Here is a 20,940-nt window from a genome sequence, read left to right on the forward strand (position 1 = left end):
GTCCCCCAGCGGCAGAGTGTCCTACAGGGAATAGAGAGCCCAGTCTCCTTTCCCCAGCAGCAGGACACTGTATTGGGAGCGGAGGCGGTCGGTCGCCCTCCCCAGCGGCTGGAAGTATGTATGGGAGAGGAGCTCGTTACCCCCTCTCCCCAGCGGCAGCTTAACGCACCAGGGGGAGACAGTAAGCCCCACAACTGTGCAGATGGGACCGTGGTCTCTGCACTTACAGCACAGGGGGTAGGGACAGTTGTTCCTGTCCCCCAGCAACAGGGCAGTTTAGCCAAAGGGGAGACAGTCGGTTTCCCCCTCCAACAACCAGACTCCAACCAGGCTTCTTCCGTGGTAACGCTGGCACCAGGGCAGAGTACCGCTGATCCCTGCCCACAAAGCAACCTCCACTCCAAGCCAGGGAGCAACTCAGAGACCGGGAGTACCAGCTACCAATATAACCTTGGTGGATTCACTGGACAGAGACAGCCTACTAAATTCTACAGGTCCAGTATTGGGTTGTGGGTGGGCTGCCAGACTAACTCAGGTACCGACCGGCGTGAGGTCAGGTATCTGGTTAGTCTTCCCTGGGGGGGGGAGATGTGTGGCGAAACCAACCTCGCCACTGGGTTTTGGAGAGGGCTGTTTAAAAGCCTCTTGCCTCAGGATTATGGCCCATAGTAACTTTAAAGGAGAAAACAGACCGGCCGCACAGCTTAAATCTGTCTGTAGAATTGTATTTTATGTTATTATGCGTTCGGTTAAATTGTATGTTATGTGAGGGCACCCAGATAGCTAATATTATTGTATTCGTGTATTCTGAGTGCCATTCACCTAATGATATGCACTCAGACTTGAGCTATCTGGGGATATGTTAAATGTCTGTGTTTGCTGTGGGGGTGTGCCATTGTGTGTTTAAATGGTGATGTCTGTCCTGTTGTCTCCACATGTGTATTGGTGATCTCCCCTTTGTCCTGAGAGATAATTGGATTGTCTTCGGTCGTCTCCCAGGCAGAGAGGAGGAAACCATGATGCATTGTGGGGATATGTTGTATCTGTTCTGTATTTGAAAAACTGTAATAAAAACCAGGCTGGGTGTGCCAGAACATCAGATCACTGCTGACCCTCAAGACGGAGCCTTGTCTCGTTATTGGGGGGATTCCCTGTATGCTGTTGGAGACTGATTGCCAGGAGTGTAAGCTGACTGGACGCTTTTCCTGTTCGTCTTTCGGCAGCTATTTGCGAGGTTCCAGTTTGGAGTGCTATTTTGTATCCAGTTCGGGAGGTTGGTGTTCTGCAGTAGCTGTGCCTGTCTCTCAGAAAGGGGCATATCGCCTAAACGGATTTTAACCCCTTGTCTGCTGAAACGGTGCCGTTACAATGATAATGGCAAATCAATGAACCCTCCTATGGATGTCTCATAAGCGAGTATGTGGTTCCTTGGAGGTGCCATCACCCCCTCTAGTTGTATTATCCAAACCTGAGGACAGTTAGCAACTAAGTTTATTTTTTCTTCTTCTGGATCAACACTACAGGATACAAAGTTGGACTTAATAAATAAATCAAAGTCCAGCTCAGCACAATCCAGGTACAGTATGTAGAGTCATTTGCTGGAAACTTGCTTTGAGCTTGACCTTCTTTACAAAAGTAAAAAGATTCCCTCAGCTCATAGGATGAAGAGCAATATAACTTTACTGAGGATTTTTTTTCCGAAGTACATTACAAGGTTAAACTCGCAGGAAAACAGAGAAAGTCGTTTATACGTTTGGAACGCAGAATACACTCTAACTGTATAAGTGACTATATTTTCCATAAATTTGGACCCTTGGAACTAAGTTTGAAAAGTAAAGCAGTAAAGTTATATTCGTTTTTCATCCTTTAGAAGGTTGGACTACATGGCCTTACTGGATTTCAGTCCTGTTAGGTAAGATGTTGCTATGTTGATCTATGTGATGGAATATTGAAAAAAGAGTGAAAAGCATTAGCCTCAAATTTTTTGTGATTTGCCGTAGATGCAAAGGTCCTGTCCACTTCACTACGAGTGATGAATCCATTGTTACTTCCCCTGTCGAAGGAGCACAAACTGCCAATATACATATGACATTTTAGGGGTCAACATGAATTTTAAAGAAATAATGCATGTTTGCTCCCTACAGGAAATGCAAGCAGAGCGGGAGAGCGCTGCATTGATCCATACCTCTTTACACTCTAAAACTGCAAATGGGTATTTCTATCCCTTGCGGTCACGCTCCCCCGCTCTAGATCGCTTCCAAGAATTAGTGGAGAGGGATCTTTGAATTTTACAGGACAGGATAAAGATGAATGTTAATAAAAATTTTAAATATTTCAGTCCCTAGAACAAAAAAGAACATGCCCCCAGGTGGGGGGGGGGCTGATAAGGGGTGGGGGGGGGGGGGTAGTGTTAGACCGTTCCATCTATAGAACACAGGTGGAGAAAATGTTAGATGATGTGTCAGTATATAAAAAACTAAGTGGCAACCCCCTTTTATCATTTCAGGAAAAAATCTCACAAATTTTGGCTAGGGGTTTGGAGATGGGAATTTTCAATCAGAAAGAAATAGATTATATCGATGTACTTCATTCCATTATATCTATTTTTCACGCATTGCCAAAATCTCATAAGAATGTTTTCCCCCCGCCTATGAGACCCGTAGTAGCGGGGATAGGATCATTTTCAAAAAAATTACCAGAATGGGTAGATTCCTTCTCCAACCCCTTGTTCCACTTTTTCTGGATATATCAGGGACACAGGTCGGTCTTGCAGGCGTTTGAGGATTTTGAATGGAGAGACACGTGTGCCTGGATCACGGCAGACGTGGTGTCCCTGTATACTAACATTCCACATAACCTTGCGTTAGTGGTCCTTCGATGGTTCCTGCGAATAGAGGGGCTTTCTGGATGTTCCAGTGAGGTACATGTTTTCCTACAGGTTTAAATAAGAGACGTGATTTGATCTTACAGCATTACTGATAAAAAATTCTCCGCTAACCATTGCATTGTTTGGATCTTTGATTTTATGAGAATGTGAATGTTTTAAGGAAGAATATCATGTGTTCTGATTTTATTAATTAGTTTCCGATCCTGTGACACCTTAATCATTGTGGATAGGTGCAGGAGGAGTATATAGGAAACTTTAATATTGTGATGCATGTCATGATTAAGGTCCGAAACGCGTAGACTATTTCCTGCACTTTAGAGTTGGAAGTTTTTACCGCAATGCAAATAAAGTACTCACTGTTGTTTAGAGCTGGACTTTTCACTCTTTTTTCAATTTCCAGGCAGCACCCGTGTCCAGGCTGATAACCGAGCTCACAACAGATGTAACAGGTGAGAGCTGCATTTGTTTTCTTTAGTAATTATTTTTGTATGTGATGGAATAGTTATGGATGTGACCCTCGTGGCTAAAGTTTTGAAAATGAAAAAAATTACTTTGGGAATTTGTAAACTCAAGGATATGAAAAAAACATTCTTGAAGCTTTGGCATAGTTTTCAGCTTAGATGTCCATATCAAATAGAACAGCTAGAGTATACTACGGCCTTGTACATGACATGGATAATAGTCTGTGAAGAACTGTCAAAGAGAACCAAGAAATCAGTATAAGGTCTAAGTGAGAGCACAGAGACAGATGTTGGGGTGGCTGAGGATTCTGACATAGGGTAAAAGTGACTGACTGCCACAATGATGGTGAACACAAGAAATTAAGAAACACAATTAACCACAGCCCCCTCCTCCACCACCACAGTCTCCTCCTCCACCTCCAGAGTCTCCTCCTCCACCTCCAGAGTTCCCTCCTCCACAGTCTCCTCCTCCACCTCCAGAGTTCCCTCCTCCACAGTCTCCTCCTCCACCTCCAGAGTTCCCTCCTCCACAGTCTCCTCCTCCACCTCCAAAGTTCCCTCCTCCACCGTACCCTCCAATAAAACCTCCACCACCAAGATGTCCATTGAAGCCTCCATGACCCCAACGGTGGTCGTCATCGTGATTGGCAGTGTTCCGACCCCTGTGATAAGCCGAGGAGCTGCTGCTGCTAGACATTTTACTCAGTTGATATCTCTGTTCAGAAAAGGGGAAAAAACAACATAAGATATAATTATCAAAAGAATAGAGAACAGAGTAACCGGTGTAACATCATCTTATTTAAATCTGCTCTGAAATGGTTCATCTCAAGATGTCTGTTATACCTGTACTGTATGTGAATGAATTGTTGTCAGTTTGTTATTGCCCTGTACTCCAAGTGTCAGTGTCATTATCCTGTACCCCAAATGTCAGTGTGTAATTATCCTGTACCCCAAGTGTCAGCGTGTCATTATCATGTACCCCAAGTGTCAGTGTCATTATCCTGTACCCCAAGTGTCAGTGTCATTATCCTGTACCCCACGTGTCAGTGTCATTATCCTGTACCCCAAGTGTCAGTGTCATTACCCTGTACCCCAAGTGTCAGTGTCATTATCCTGTACCCCAAGTGTCAGTGTGTCATTATCCTGTACCCCAAGTGTCAATGTCATTTCCCTGTACCCCAAGTGTCAGTGTCATTATCCTGTACCCCAAGTGTCAGTGTCATTATCCTGTACCCCAAGAGTTAGTGTCATTACCCTGTACCCCAAGTGTCAGTGTGTCATTATCCTGTACCCCAAGTGTCAATGTCATTACCCTGTACCCCAAGAGTTAGTGTCATTTCCCTGTACCCCAAGTGTCAGTGTCATTATCCTGTACCCCAAGTGTCAGTGTCATTATCCTGTACCCCAAGTGTCAGCGTCATTATCCTGTACCCCAAGTGTCAGCGTCATTATCCTGTACCCCAAGTGTCAGTGTCATCATCCTGTACCCCAAGAGTTAGTGTCATTACCCTGTACCCCAAGTGTCAATGTCATTACCCTGTACCCCAAGTGTCAATATTATTATCCTGTACCCCAAGTGTCAGTGTGTCATTATCCTGTACCCCAAGTGTCAATGTGTCATTATCCTGTACCCCAAGTGTCAGTGTGATTATCCTGTACCCCAAGTGTCAGTGTGATTATCCTGTACCCCAAGTTTCAGTGCCATTATCCTGTACCCCAAGTGTTAGTGTCATCATCCTGTACCCCAAGTGTCATTATCCTGTACCCCAAGTGTCAGTGTCATTATCCTGTACCCCAAGTGTCAGTGTCATTATCCTGTACCCCAAGTGTCAGTGTCATCATCCTGTACCCCAAGTGTCAGTGTCATTATCCTGTCCCCCAAGGGTCAGTGTCATCATCCTGTACCCCAAGTGTCAGTGTCATCATCCTGTACCCCAAGTGTCATCATCCTGTACCCCAAGTGTCAGTGTCATCATCCTGTACCCCAAGTGTCAGTGTCATATCTTACAGTATATGTACTGTGTAACCTGCATGAAGTGTTAAGCCACAAACAGAATGATGTTTACAGAATCAGAGAGAGTCCATTTCAAGAAGTACAGCCCCACTGAACAGCTTTTGTAGGAATCTGATGGACATTTTCCACCAGAACAATCATCAGATAGTTTCCCTCACACTTACGGACACACACACGGCTGGAGCTCCTATCTGTGGTAAATGTGTATGTTTGTGCATATTTATAAGAAATACTTTTTGACTACAGAGCTGGAGATGGAATTGCTCCATGTAGATCCTCACAGTTTTTTTCCTAGGACCATCCCTGGTATCTACAACTCACCATGTACACGAATGCAGCCAAGATAAGAGTTTTCAATGTAGCCTCCATGTCCATGGGAAACTGGAAATTGACATCACAATTTGCTCCCTCCGTAGTTATCGTGGCCACAGGACAAGATCCATTTACACTGAGTATCTGTGGAAAAGTTAGGGATATTGACTCAATGTTTTGACTTGGATATTCAACTGAAGTTAACGACATACATTCATTCAAGGAAATCAAAGCATCTCTGCCTCAAGGATGCTTGCTTGTGTTCTTTGGTGATGGAACACCACACGGCACACCTTCATATGAATAATTCATGGATGGACCTTAATAAATGTTGTACCATGGATGATGCAAACATCAGAGAAAAAGAATCACTGTCTGCAAATGACTTTAAAGAAAGCAATGGGCCTCCTGCATTATTTGATGCCTTCAGATTTTAAACCTCACCTCAATAATTTTCTCAGAGCCTGATAAGGGCAGCTCAGCAGTGAACACAAGCTCTCCAGAGTTCGTTCGGATGGAGACACTCATTTTCCGAGAATAGTTTTTAATGTTGATGAAACCGATAGTGCACGCAGGAAAAACAGAAATCCTTACCTGGGGGAAAAGAAGACAACTTTTTGTTAATTAGACCCAGTAATCAGCTGGACACTGCGGGTCGGGCATCTGGTAGCTCTAGTGATCAGTTGTTATTGTTGGGAAAGTTATAGCTATAGATGAGCGAATCGAAGTTGACAAAGTGGAATTCGATCCGAATTTCAGGGAAAATTTGATTCACACCGAATCCGAATTTCCTCACGCTTCATGGTAAAAAATGGCTGCTGAACATGTTAGGACATGGAGCAAGGAACTCTGTGAATGAGGGATCACCCACAATGTCATGCATGCAGCCAATCAGCAGCCAGCCAGCCCTGTGATGTCACAGCCCTATAAATAGCCTCAGCCATCTTGGATTTTGCCATCTTCCAGTGTACTTAGTGCAGGGATAGACGTCAGCAGGCGCTAGGGACAGTGCTAGGAAAGACTTTATTGTGCTGAAAAAAAGATTTACAAGTTCAGGGAAAGATTATTCAAGGTGCAGGGAAAGGATAGGGAGGAATCATTCCACAGTATTGAAGCAGAACAGGGTCCAATAGGCAGGGCCGTTTGAAGGAATTTGGGGGCCCCAAGCAAAATAGACATGGAGGCCCCCCCCCCCCATGCACAGTGCAAATACTGTGGATGGCACTGTTTAGGGGGGATCTGTGGATGGCACTGTTTAGGGGGGAGATCTGTGGATGGCACTGTTTAGGGGAGGTCTGTGGATGGCACTGTAGGGGGATCTGTGGATGGCACTGTTTAGGGGAGGGGAGATCTGTGGATGGCACTGTTTAGGGGAGGGGGATCTGTGGATGGCACTGTTTAGGGGAGGGGGGATCTGTGGATGGCACTGTTTAGGGGGGATCTGTGGATGGCACTGTTTAGGGGAGGGGAGATCTGTGGATGGCACTGTTTAGGGGAGGGGGATCTGTGGATGGCACTGTTTAGGGGAGGGGGGATCTGTGGATGGCACTGTTTAGGGGAGGGGGGGATCTGTGGATGGCACTGTTTAGGGGGGATCTGTGGATGGCACTGTTTAGGGGGGAGATCTGTGGGTGGCACTGTTTAGGGGAGGGGGGATCTGTGGATGGCACTGTAGGGGGATCTGTGGATGGCACTGTTTAGGGGAGGGGGATCTGTGGATGGCACTGTAGGGGGATCTGTGGATGGCACTGTTTAGGGGGGATCTGTGGATGGCACTGTTTAGGGGGGATCTGTGAATGGCACTGTTTAGGGGGGAGATCTGTGGGTGGCACTGTTTAGGGGGGAGATCTGTGGGTGGCACTGTTTAGGGGAGAGATCTGTGGATGGCACTGTTTAGGGGGGAGATCTGTGGATGGCACTGTTTAGGGGAGGGGGGATATGTGGATGGCACTGTAGGGGGATCTGTGGATGGCACTGTTTAGGGGAGGGGGATCTGTGGATGGCACTGTAGGGGGATCTGTGGATGGCACTGTTTAGGGGAGGGGGGGATCTGTGGATGGCACTGTAGGGGGATCTGTGGATGGCACTGTAGGGGGATCTGTGGATGGCACTGTAGGGGGATCTGTGGATGGCAATGTTTAGGGGAGGGGGGGATCTGTGGATGGCACTGTAGGGGATCTGTGGATGGCACTGCCATCCACAGATCCCCCTACAGTGCCATCCACAGATCCCCCTCCCCGACGCTCACAGCAGTATATTTATAAACTAATCAGTAACTACTTTAACTTTATTCATTGCTCATTGCTGAGCTCTTAACTTGGATTATTTGGATATCTCTTACTTTGTCTTCGCTCCGGTAACTAACAGCAGGCAGTGCAGGCGGCGCTCACTCACTGACGTCACGCGCCTGCGCCGCCTAGTGGGAGGAGCAGGCGCCTGACGTCAGTGACAGTGAGTGAGCGCCGCCCCCCGCTGCCTGCTGTTAGTTACCGGAGCGAAGACAAAGTAAGAGATATCCAAATAATCCAAGTTAAGAGCTCAGCAATGAGCAATGAATAAAGTTAAAGTAGTTACTGATTGGTTTAAAATATACTGCTGTGAGCGGCATGGCCCTGTCTGTATATTCTAACCCCCAGGGAAGCGTCCCCGTCACCATGGGAACGCCTGGGGGTTAGAATATACCATTGGATTTGAGTTTTTGCGATCTCACTGAGCTCGTAAAACTCAGATCCGATGGTATATTCTAACCCCCAGGCAAGGGGTTAGAATATACCATCGAATCTTCTGAGTTACTCTGTTTGACCCCGTCCAGCTCGGGGCCCCAACCAGCTCGGGCCCCAAGCAATTGCTTGTTTTGCCTGTCCCTTAGCGACGGGCCTGCCAATAGGAGAGTGTACAACCTGGGTAATTGAAGTGATTCTATTACACTTTGCTGCACTGACTGGGGATCCAAATTGCCATTGTAGTGCTGTTTTCAGGTTTGCAATAGATGATACCTCTAATTCCAGCAAACCTTGCTTGTTATTGGGGTGCAAGTGCCATTAACAGGGGTGTATTACTAGGAAATATTTGTACGTCTTATTAGCCGTTGTGCGGTGCAGTTATATGTTCCAAAGCCTATTTTGGCTTCTATTAGTGGAAAAAAATAAGGGCTTATTAGCCGTTGTGTGGTGAGGTTAGTAAATGACAGCCTTTTTTGGGGTGTATTAATTTCCTTTTTATTCATTTAATCTAACAGTATGTCAGACAGAGAAGTGACAGGTCCTACACAGGGAACTGGCAGAGGCCTAAATATTTCTGGTACAGTCACAGGTCGCAGCAGAGTAAAGCGGAGTGGCTTCTTGTACAATGTTTGTGCATAATTGTATTGGAACTGCCATTTGGTAGACTAGAGGCCACTGTTTCCCCACACACCTCAAGTGACTGCTAGATTTCAATATGCAAAGAGACCATCCCCTGGCGCCAGTGGTGCCGGATCAGGACCCAGCCCAGGGTGCACAGGCGCAAGACCAGCTTGCCCCCAACAAAATGGCTACCCCAGTAGTATACATCCCCATAGGGGCACTGCTGCATCATCTGCAAAAGTATGACCTGACATTGCAGGACTGGAATGAAAGGGTGCGAAGTGCAGTTAAAATGTGTAACCTGACCCCCGAACTGCGGGCAGAGGTTGCATTAGGAGCCCTAGAGGGTGAATTCCGGCGGACAGTGATGGTAAGGCCTGACTCCAAGAGAGATACCCTAGTGAAGATATTCTCCCTGTTAGAGAGAGCCCAAGGGGGGCGTGCCAAAGTGGTACAGTTATGGAGTCACTTCTTTAACCGATCCCAGCAAGAGGGCGAGACCCTGATGCAATATTCCAATGCTTTACAGGAGATGCTGAATGAGATACAACGATGAGACCATGGGCGCCTTCCGGGAGGTGGACCGGCTACTACGAGATCAGTTCATAGTGGGGCTCTTTAATAAATTCTTACAAGACAAATTACAAGAGATGACCCGAACAATGAACGACATAACATTCTACAACGTCTACTTAGCCGGCGTAGAGAGAGAGGAAGAGCCCATACCTGCGGCAGCGAGAGTAGTAAATAGCACGCATGTTACAAGGGACCGTTCGGAGTCTGAAGAATCGGAGTCCTTAAAGGATGTGGTCCAGGCCCTGTGGGCAGAATTGAAAGAGCTTCGTCTGGAAGTGACCTAGATAAAGGCAGAGCCGTCCCGGCCTCCGGAAACGGTCTCCACACCTCATGCCACTCCACCCAGAACAAACCCAGGTGAGGGGGCGGGCTTGGGCTTGCCAAAAGTACGGCCATATGGCCAGAGAGTGCCCAGAACAAGTAGCGCCTGAGCCGACGTTAAACTTCCAACAGCTGAAGTAGCTGGGCGTCCTGCGGCGGTGCACCAGAAGTTAAGTCCTCTGCGTAAAGAACATGATCTGTATGCCAGCAGCCCCGTATTAGAAGCCGAGTTGGAAGGCCGGAAGGTCTGCTTCCTCGTCGATACAGGGTCATAATGCACCCTTATGCCTCTGTAGTTCTTCGAGAGGCACTTACAGCATATGATGGAGCCCGAAAACTGGAGCGTCATCAGGCTGACAGCTGCCGATAACAGAGAGATGGATGTCCGTGGTATTGTCTGGATGCGGATCCGACTGTTTGGGCAAGACATCGACAAGAAGGGGGCCGTGCTGGTGGGCTATTCGTCCCGGAAAGGAATGGACGTGACCCTGGGCATTAATGTACTGAGAGACCTAGACCATCAACTCTATGCCAAGGAAGGGCCGAAGTATTGGCAACGGGCCACCACACACCGGCCTACCCAGAAGGTTTTACAACAGATGGTGAGGAGCTATAGCCTGCAAAAGAGTAACATGTGCGGTCGGACCATTGAAGATGTGAGGATGCCACGGAGGAACCCGGTGAAGATCCCCCCTAGACAAGAGCGAATATTGATGCTGCCGGTGGGGGCTGGACGATGATTGAATGGACTGGAGGTCCTGATCGAGCCCGCTTATCAAGAAGATACGCAGACTCGCCCACTGGTAGCACGGGCCCTCGCCATTGTGAAGGATGGATGTGTGCCTGTACGCTGCTGTAATGTTGAGGACTGCGAGTTAACCATCCCCAGAAACACCCTGCTGGCCAGTTTATGTGTCCGAAGGGGGTATCGCTCATCAAAGGGGCTTCAAGCTACAGCCTGATAGGAGATCAGCCTGGACCTATGCTGTGGAGATCCATTCAAGGAAAACCCTGACAGCGGAGTGGAACGGTCAAGTGATCATGGCCCAGATGGGGGTGGAATGCATAACCCTGACCCTGGGGGAACAAAAGCTGCTGGAAGACACCCTTTGGGAATTTCAGGAGGCCTTTATGAGACATGACAAGGACTTTTGGTGTGCTACTGCCATCGAACACGAAATCCCAACCGGCGATGCTGCACTGATCAGGGAACGATACTGGCAAATCCCACCTAAGATGTACCAGGAGGTGAAAGATATGATGGCCAGCATGTTGGAGAATCGGGTGATCCAGGAGAGTCAAAGTCCGTGGGCTGCTCCGGTAGTCTTGGTGTGGAAGAAAGATGGGAGTCTCCGGTTCTGCGTGGATTATCGGAAGCTGAATGCTCAGACTGACCGGGATGCCTACCCCCTCCTGCGGATTGAGGAGTCATTGTCAGCCCTAAGCCAAGCAAATTTCTTCTCGACTCTTGACCTGGCTAGTGAGTACTGGCAGGTGCCGGTGGCCAAGAAGGACAAAGCTAAGACGGCCTTCATTCTACCTATGGGACTCTACGAGTTCAAACAGAGGCACTTCGGCCTCTCCAATGCTCTGGGGACATTCCAGCAATTGATGGAACACTGTCTGGGGGACCTCAACTTCGAATCAGTATTGATATACCTGGATTACATAGTAGTGTTTGGGGCCTCCTTTGAAGATCACCTCCAGAAGCTGCGACAAGTCTTGGGACGGCTAAGAGACCATGGGCTCAAGATCAAGCCCTGTTCTGACAGCAGATAGAGTAATTAGGACATGTGGTCACCCAGAAGGGGGTAAAGCCGGCCCCCAGCAAGGTGGACGCCGTTCAGAAGTGGCCCAGGCCAAGTACACTACGAGAGGTACGGGCGTTCGTGGGACTGGCTGGCTACTACAGGAAGTTTATGGCCAAATTTGCTCATCTAGTGGGCCTGTTAAACGAGTTGCTAAAAGGCACGGCTGGGGGCCCGAAGAAACATCCCTTTGACTGGGGACCCTGGCAAAAAGAGGCCTTTGAAGCGGTGAAAGAGGCGCTGACCAATGCCCCGATCATGGCCTATGCGCGATTTGATACGCCATTCCTGCTGTATACTGACAGAAGCCTACATGGTCTGGGGGCCGTACTATCCCAAGTCCAGGAAGGACGGGAGATAGTCATCGCTTATGGGAGCCGGTCCCTAAGAGAGTCAGAACGCAACCCTGATAACTATAGCTCCTCTAAACTGGAACTACTGGCACTGGTGTGGGTCATGACCGAAAGGTTTGCGAAATACGTGACTGGTTCAGAAGTGACCGTTATGACAGACAACAACCCGTTGCCACACCTGGAGAATGCCAAGCTCGGTGCACTCAAGCAAAGATGGTTGGCCTGCCTTTCTAATTACCAATACCGCATCAAGTTCCGGTCCGGTAGGGAGAACGGCAACGCGGATGCAATCTCTCAAGTTCCAGTAGGACAGTCGACTCAGAGCCGATGAGGAGTTAGAGGAAACTGAAACTCCTGATTTTGGTCACTTACCTCTGTTCCCAGATGTAACAAATTCAAGTAGGGTGGCATCTGGAATAACCCTGGTGGTGGGGAAAATGTTGGCTGATTGGGAGAGAGTCCAGAATGGCTGCCGGGATTTGTGGAAAGTGAAAGAATGGGAGCAAGATCTGGCCTCGGCCAAAAGAACGAGCCTGTCTGACCCCAGAGGGTCAGAAGTTGTTGAGGCAGTGGGACAAGCTCTCAATTACCCAGGGCCTCATGTGCTGGACCATTTACTTACAGTCAGAGCTGCAGTACCGGCAACAGATTGTCATTCCCATGTCCTTGGGACCAGAGGCCACCAGGGAAGCTCATGAAAGCGAGCTCATTTCGGGAGCAACAAAACGTTCAAGTGACTCCAACGGCTGGTATACTGTCCAGATCTGGCCGACATGGTGGCCGCGGCATGTCTTAAGTCTCGATCCTGCGGGCTGATCATCCGCACCTCAGCACCCCTTGAAAATCTGATGATCGATTATGTACAGATTGGATGCTCTACCTCGGGACACTTGTACTGTCTAGTCATGACAGATCATTTCACCAAGTATGTGGAGGCTGTGCCCACCAGAGACCAAACCGCAGTCGGCCACCGAAGCTGTCTGTAAACACTTTATACAGGTGTTTGGATGTCCACGGAGGATTCATTTTGTCCAGGGAGCATGATTTTAGGGTACTCTAATGAACTAACTGTACCAGCTGTATAGGATTAAACGCTCCCGCACCACTCCATATCATCCACAAGGAAACGGGGCATGCGAACGCTTAAATTGCACCTTGCACCTTGCTTAAGATGCTGTGGAAGACAGTCAAAAAGCTTGGTGGCCCGCGTACCTTCCCAAGTTGATGTGGACCTATAACAACAGGGTACACAGTACCACCGGATACTCTCCACATATGCTCATGTTTGGAAGAGCCAGACGCGAGATTGAAGATCTCCACATGCCTAAACCGATGGAGCCCCCACGAGAAGTACCAGCGCGTGGGTGCAGGAGCCCCACCGCCGGCTGAGAGCGGTTCACAAGGTTGAGGAGGAGCGCCTGGGACAGGTGGTACACCATAACCCAAGACCAGTGCAGAAATATGGGTATTCCTTGGGTGATCGGGTGATGGTCAAAGCCAAACGGTTGTCTGGGAAGTTGGATGCACGGTGGGAGGCGGTTCCATACACGGTGAAGAGAAGGGTAGACCCCGCTATTCCGGTCTATGAGGTAGAGCCAGTAGGGACATAGGGACCCTTACAAAACTTGCACCGTAATATGTTTAGACGTTGCAATTTTGATGAGCCTGTGTGCGTGAAGGGGTGCCTCCTCACGCTCAGAGTATGAAGGAAAGTCTCTCAGATGAGGAAGAGAAGGAATGGTGGGTTGTCCCGGCCAAGGTGTCCACAGAGATTCCGACCGTGGCAGGTTTGCCACATAGGTGCAATGCTGAGCACTCAACAGCTCCTCCCTTGTCAAATATGCCTGACATCCCCAGTATTTCTGAGCCCCTCAATCTGAGAATGTCAGCGAGGCCCAATGCTGTTGTGCCTCTACAGATACATCCTCTAGTGGGGTGGCATGTGAGATTGTGGAATAGCTCTTCCTGTATAATGTTTGTGCATAATTGTATTGGAACTGCCATTTGGCATTTTGGGCAATAGAGGCCTCTGTTTCCCCACACAGCTCAAGTGACTGCTGAATTTCAATATGCAAAGGAGCTGATGACTCATGCAGGCTGTTTTTTGAGAAGAACAGGAAGGAGAGAGTCAGACATCTTGGGAGGATGGTGTGTGTGAGACACAAGCCAGTCTCAGCACGGCATTGGAGTGTCCTGCATTGATCGTGGTGATAGTACAGAGGGTCTGTCACCCATTCCGTACCCAGTTCCTATCCTCAGGAGAACGGATTGTATCCAGCAGAGCTGATTGGAGCTTTGAAAGAAGGCCGCAGGTGTGCTTACAGGCCTGGAACTATCCTGATGAGAGACATCCTCTGTTACCAGATGGTGTCAGGTCAGTGAACCCGGGTTTTGATGTGTTCATCGCACTGTTTTAGTGGTACCTGAAGAATTTGAGACTGAGCTTGTACCTGCCATTAGTTAGATAGGTAGGATCTGTATTCGGCAGGCTGCCCGGGATTGTTTGTGGCACAGTATCGACTTTTCAGGCTCTGCTGTGTGCGCCATTGGTCAGGGTTGTTGCATTCCGCGGCAGAGTATCGACTTTTCAGGCTCTGCTGTGCACGCCACCGAGTTAGGGTTAGCTAGCCGGACTAGGACAGGACTCAAGGGTGGGGAAATATTACCATGTGTATTCTTACATCGTTATGTTGGTTGTCAATGTTTAGTAAAGTTTTATTGGTTACTAAAAGCTGGAGTTTGTGTCACTTTTCTCGTCTGTGACTTCGCTGTATCCTGGGGAGCCCACCCAGGTACACAGCTTACAGCAGCAGGGGTCACTTCGAGAGGCCTGAGCTCCTGGTGGGATCTAGCGGTTGTGTCTTGACCAGCAACCCAGCAGTTCTTGAATGGTTGACTCAGTCATCCACTTCTTTCCAAGTGACACCAGACACCCCCAGCCAAGAGTCGTGAGTTCATCAGACACAACCCTTAGTTGGCATGGCCCAGGATCAGGCCCTGTGCCCTCACTTGTCCTCAACCTACCTTTGCTTTTTTCTGTTACCTCAGCCAGAGAAGTATTATATGCTGTGGGATCAGCTCCACTATACAACGAGGATGAGCTACTAGAGGACAGTCAGGAGCTACGGCCCAGCAAAGATCTGAAGGAGACATCCCCCGCTCCCTTTGGTAGGCGGGCAAATAGTGATGAGGAGAGTGGCGTGGGAGCTGGTGTTGCGAGCGGTTGTTAGCTGATCGCAATTGGGAGCCAGGTGACGAAGGGGCTTCATCATCATCCGGAGAAGAGGGTGGCAGCTTGCACATGAGGCAGCAGTGGACAGAGCAAGTCGGGAGCGTGGCCGTGATTCAGCAGGGTGGCAGCAGTGGGAGGTCGGGAACCAAACATGCCCAGGGTAGACCACCTTCTTCACAGGAGCCTACCTGCTCCGAAAGTAGTGGTTCAGGGGTTCATGTAGGCAGCAGCGGTAGCAGTCAGTCAGTGCGGAGTGTTGGGGGTAAAATCACCTACTCGGCGAAGTGGCAGTTTTTTGTTAAGCCGCTGGAGGAGGTGAAAATGCCATTTGCCGAATCTTTGGCAAAATATAAAGCGTGGCTAGGGTGCCAATGTTGGCACCACGGCCCTGCGTCAACAAATGCAGCGTCGCCATGAAGTGGCCTGGAAGAACCGTGGCTCCATTGTGGTGGTCCAGTCTGCCATAGCAACTACTGCATCACCCAGTGGCACGCACCGAATTTCAGGCAGTCAAGGCTCCACCACCTCAAACAAATAGAGCTGTCTGTTCTTCCCATCATCTACCGGTTCTGATGCTCCTGCTCCTCGCCCTCCTACTCCTCATCAGTTATTCTGTCAGCAATCGACCACCGAAGTGTTTTACAAGAGACAACAGTATACGTGCACTCATCCAACGGCGCAGAAGCTGAACATGCTCCTTGCCAAGTTGCTGGTGCTGCAGTCTCTCCCTTTCCAAATGGTGGACTCTGCACCTTTCAGAGAACTGATGGTTTGTGCCAAGCCGAGGTGGAGAGTCCCAGGCCGTAATTTCTTTGCCAAAAAGGCATTACCAGCCCTGCAGAAATATGTAGAACAGAAGGTCCGACGTGTGGAGCTGTAACTATGGTCAAGGACAATATATGTCCTTCACGGCCTACTGGGTAAATGTGGTTCCTGACCATCCAAATCGTACCCTTGACTAGGTGACGCCGCTTCCGCCTCGCCGTTGGTCCTGCGACAATGTCCGCCTCTGCCTCCTCATCCTCCACCGTGTCCTCAGCCTCCACTGCACAGTGCCCCACCAGCATACCACATGTGCAGGGCACGGTGGTGTCACGCTGTTCTGCACCTAGTTTGCCTTGGCGAACAGAGTCACACAGGGGAGGAACTGCTCCGTGTTCTTCATCAACAAATTGAATCCTGGCTTTCTCTGCGACAACTCAAAATCGGAACCATGGTGACCGACAATGGGAAGAACATGGTGTCAGCGCTGCGTCAAGGAGGGATGAGCCATGTGCCCTGCATGGCACACGTCTTCAATCTGGTTGTCAAGCAGTTCCTGAAGTCTTTCATTCATCTGCAAGACATCCTAGAAATGGCCAGGAAAGTTTGCATGCATTTCAGCCACTCGTACACCGCAAAGCACACCCTCCTTGAGCTACTAACTCAACACTATGTCACTGGGCCATTCTGTGGCATCCTCATGCTGCTGCTGCTGCCGCCACCTCCGCATTATGTCACCTTGCCAGTCTGTGGCCTCCTCATGCTGCTGCCACCTCCCTACTATGTCACCTTGCCAATCTGTGGCCTCCTCATGCTGCTGCTATGTCTACACTATGTCACCGGGCCACTCTGTGGCTTCCTCATGCTTCTGCCACCTCAACACTATGTAAATAGCCACTCTGTGATCTCCTCATGTGCTGCTGCCGCCACCTCCCCACTATGTCACTGGGCTACTCTGTGGTCTCCTCATGCTGCTGCTACCTTAACACTATGTCATTGGGCTGGTTTGTGGACTTCTAAATCTGTTCTCCCACCCTCCCCACTCTATAACTGGGTCATTATTTTGCCTTTTTGGCCTGGTTCACATAATCATTTATTTGACCCTTCTGATCTGTCAGAATTAAGGAAAAATGTGTAGCAGCTGTAAGGCCTGTATGGTCCCATCAGAATTGGCTTACGATTTGGTAGCCAAAAGCAGGAGTGGGTACAAAACACAGAAGACATGCAAATATTTCATTCACTTGTCATCTCTGTTTTGGATCCACTCCTGTTTTTTTGGCTTTATCAATACTGATGGATTACTGACCAAATACTGACTGAGTGAAGGCAGATGCTCAACAGACAGGATCTGTTTTTCTGGGGGCTATTGTTCTGATGGATCAGAGGAAGGACAAAATAATCAGTGACGTCAAAACAAACTTACTGCTGACACTCAACTTTTATAAGCGTTTCATAGAAAAGGTTCTGTAGACATCTATGTCGAATCAGCTGACGATGGTGTAAAAGGAGTGCGCTCTTTCACGCTACAGTAGGATCTTGAGCCTCTGCACGGTTCTTTATACCTGCCGCTAACATCGACCTGTAAGGCTGAGCTCACACTTGATTTATTTGGTCAGTTTTGGCCCCTTAACTGCCCAAATAAGTGAAGTGTGCAGTGATTCTAAGAGTGACGCCTGTCATCTGCATGTCATATGGACTCACAGTATTGTTTCACTACCACAGCAGACTCCCTATGTGTGTTACTGCAAGACACAGTGTTCTACACCACTATACAGGCTCTCTGCAGCCAGGAAATAGCATTTTTATTTACTGTGATTTGCTGCAAATAAATCTGGATCGAATCAAATCTTTTAGGAAAATTCGGTGAACCGACTGAATCAAATTTTTTTGGAATTCGTTATAGCCTCTTCAGGGAAAATCTTGCTCAAAGAGGGGGGGCTAGAGCTCCTATAATTTTCTTTTACCCTATGAGGGCATAATGCTGGTATTAAACAACGCCTTTACAAATCTTCAATGCCATTACCATTTACACTACAGGATCATAAAACCTTTATAGAGCTAGTGTCAATTTTGAAGGGAATAAGCTAGTCATCTGCTTGTTTCCTGAATTCTGACTCTCTGGCACCTGTTAGTAAACCTACAAAAAAGTACCAAACCGCACACAAAATTAAAGGGAATCTATCACCTCGTTCAAGTGTATATAACAAATAGCAATGCATTCTAGTTCATCAGGATTTGTCTACAAGAAGATTGGAAAAATAAACGGTGATGTTAACCTCGTCTATCCATAATCTGCACAATACCTTTTTTCACCCCCACAGTGCCTTCCTCCATCTCCATAGTTCCCTCCTCCATATCCACAATCATTTCCTCCATCTACACAGTTCCTCCTCTATCTCCACAATACCTTTTTTTTGCCTCCACAGTCCCCTCCTCACCTTAACAGTTCCTTCCTCTATCTCCACAGTCCCTTCTCCACATCCACAGTCCCTTCCTCCATCTCCACAATAGCTTTTTTCACCTCCACAGTCCCTTCCCCAATGTCCACAATCTCTCCTCCATCTCCACAGTCCCTTCCTGAATCTCCAACTACCTCCTCCATCTCCACAATTCCCTCATCCACAGTTACCACTCATATCTACTCAGTCTAGTAAATTTTGTTAAATTTCCTTGCCGCGCCAGCACAGATTAACTAAACATTACACAGAATATTTTAAACAAGGCACTCAGGAGCTTACATGACTGTATCCTCCCCAGCAACATCCCCCTGATTCCGCATACAGTGACACCACGTCCTTCTGGTATGGATTTCGAAACCTTACATTGAAGCCTGGTCCACAGCACTCTGACTCCCGATGTATGGTGAAGAGAGTTTGCCCAGATCTGTTGAAGAAAGCTAAAGAATAATCTCAGTAAGTTTAGAGAATGTGAAGAGCGATGTCTCAGGTTACTTCCACAAAGCAGAAAGGAAATGTGGTGGGCTTAGTTGGATTGGGGAGCAGTTGTCCTGATTCTTCTTAACCACTTAAAGAGTAATTGCACTTTTTTGAAACTTTTCATATGTCATAGAGAGACATACTGCACACGTGTCAAAGGTTTTGCTTGGTCGGGGTCTGAGTACTGAGACCTTCCACCAATCGTAAAAAGAGGAGTTAGAAGCGATCGGCCGAGCAGAGGGTGGAGTGTATGCCCATGTGACAGGCTCCATGCGATAACCAATAAGCAATTTTCCTTATTAGCAAATAGAAAGGCAATAATAAGTTAACCCTTTAGTGACCAGGCGTGAACAGGTCTGAATGGCCAGGCACTTTTTAGTGATTCAGCTCACGTGGTGGTTAACGGTTGTAACTTTTTATTTGTTTTGCGACAAATAAGACTTTTTAATTATTTTTTTTATTATTTTTATTTTTATTTATTTATGGAAAACTTTTCCACTATAGCTTCTTATTCTTTAAAAATACAAACACCCAAATAAATTGTTCAGTCCCTAAAAAAAAATCCCTATTTTGTGTCGATCATTTTGATATGTAATATGTATAGTTTCACGTTAATTGGGATGCGATGATGACGACTGTTTCTGTTATTGTGGGCATTTTTATTTATTTTCTTATTTGATTTTATTACATTTTTCAAATTTATTTTTTTGGGCATGTAATATGCCTCCAAGAGCTGATTAAAGGGGCAGCATGTAAAAATTGTAAAACAAACAAATGGGTTGCTAAGGAAAGTTTGTCAAGTGTGTGTCATGCCCTGCTTGGACGGTGTGCGGAGGTCTGTCAGATTGGCATCACGTGTCTAACCATTTGTTTTGTTTTGTTTTGGAATCATGCTGGATCCGCCTTCCTTCAGGTGCTCTGGGTGGGGTCATTGGCTTAAATTGCCTTCACTCCCAGAGGGCCGCGCGGGTTATAGAATTCAGTCTGGCCTTGGATTCAAGGAAGGAAGGATTGTCTTTTCCAGCTCAGATAAGTTTGGTTTCTGTTTTTGTTATTTGCGTGTCTTTTTGTGTGTCTTCGGCCCCTTCTCCCCTTTCACCATCTCAGGGATTCTAGGGTGTTTGCAGTCCAGGCACGAGGACACATTATTCCTACCATCAAGGTCTGAATGTGGGCTTAGCAGCATAGGGACAGAAGTCAGGGATATGCTAGGAGGTTACCATTCCCCAGCATCTCGCCTAGACACTTGTTTATTTGGTTGTCTGTATATCTGAGATACTGTCCACTGTGACATTATAACCCGCCATACTGTGACTGCCATTATTCAGCGGCTTTGTGATGGCGTCAATTGATGCACTGGTTGACCTCATGCAGGGATTATCCCTAGAGGTTGCGGATCTGCGTAGTTCGGTCACACAGTGTCAGAGTGTTCTGGCATCAGGTGCAGGTCAAATTGATGGGGAGACTAAAGTCACTCTTCCCGAGAAATTTACAGGGGGTGCAGATGATTTTTTTCGCTTTAAAGAGTCATGCAAATTGTATTTTTGACTGCGTCCATTTTCGTCAGGTGATGAAATTCAGAGGGTTGGTATAATCATGTCTCTGCTAAAAGGGGACGGGCAAATCTGGGCTTTTTCTCTGCCGCCCGGTTCTATGGCCCTCCGGTCGGTGGAGGAATTTTTCAAAGCCCTGGGATTGATTTACGATGACCCAGATCGGGTCTCGATGGCAGAATCTAAATTGCGTAACTTATTACAGGGTGAACATACTGCAGAGGTTTACTGCATAGAGTTTAGGAGATGGGCTACTGAGTCGGGGTGGTTTTGTCAGGGGTTATCTGAGAGGTTGAAAGATGCCCTGGCTTTTCATGAGTACCCGGATACTCTAGAGAATGCTATGTCTTTGGCTATATGGTTGGATAGACGTATCAGAGA

The 20,940-nt window shown here is 47.8% G+C and overlaps 1 protein-coding gene across 2 annotated transcripts in view; it reads right to left on the minus strand.

The window, feature by feature from the left end:
• Positions 1 to 2,746: 2,746 nt before the first annotated feature.
• LOC122927090 (keratin, type II cytoskeletal 3-like) overlaps positions 2,747 to 20,940 on the minus strand; it is a 72,572-nt gene continuing 54,378 nt past the window's right edge. For both annotated transcript variants that reach the window (XM_044278671.1, XM_044278670.1), the window contains exons 6-9: positions 18,809 to 18,966; positions 6,119 to 6,268; positions 5,684 to 5,818; positions 2,747 to 4,063 (exon numbers count right to left, since the gene is read on the minus strand). In XM_044278671.1, the coding sequence (XP_044134606.1) occupies positions 3,722 to 4,063; positions 5,684 to 5,818; positions 6,119 to 6,268; positions 18,809 to 18,966 (785 nt within the window). In that variant the 3' untranslated portion in view covers positions 2,747 to 3,721. The remainder of the gene's footprint in view (positions 4,064 to 5,683; positions 5,819 to 6,118; positions 6,269 to 18,808; positions 18,967 to 20,940) is intronic.

Source organism: Bufo gargarizans, chromosome 2 (assembly GCF_014858855.1).
Source record: "Bufo gargarizans isolate SCDJY-AF-19 chromosome 2, ASM1485885v1, whole genome shotgun sequence".
Classification (NCBI taxonomy): Eukaryota; Metazoa; Chordata; class Amphibia; order Anura; family Bufonidae; genus Bufo; species Bufo gargarizans.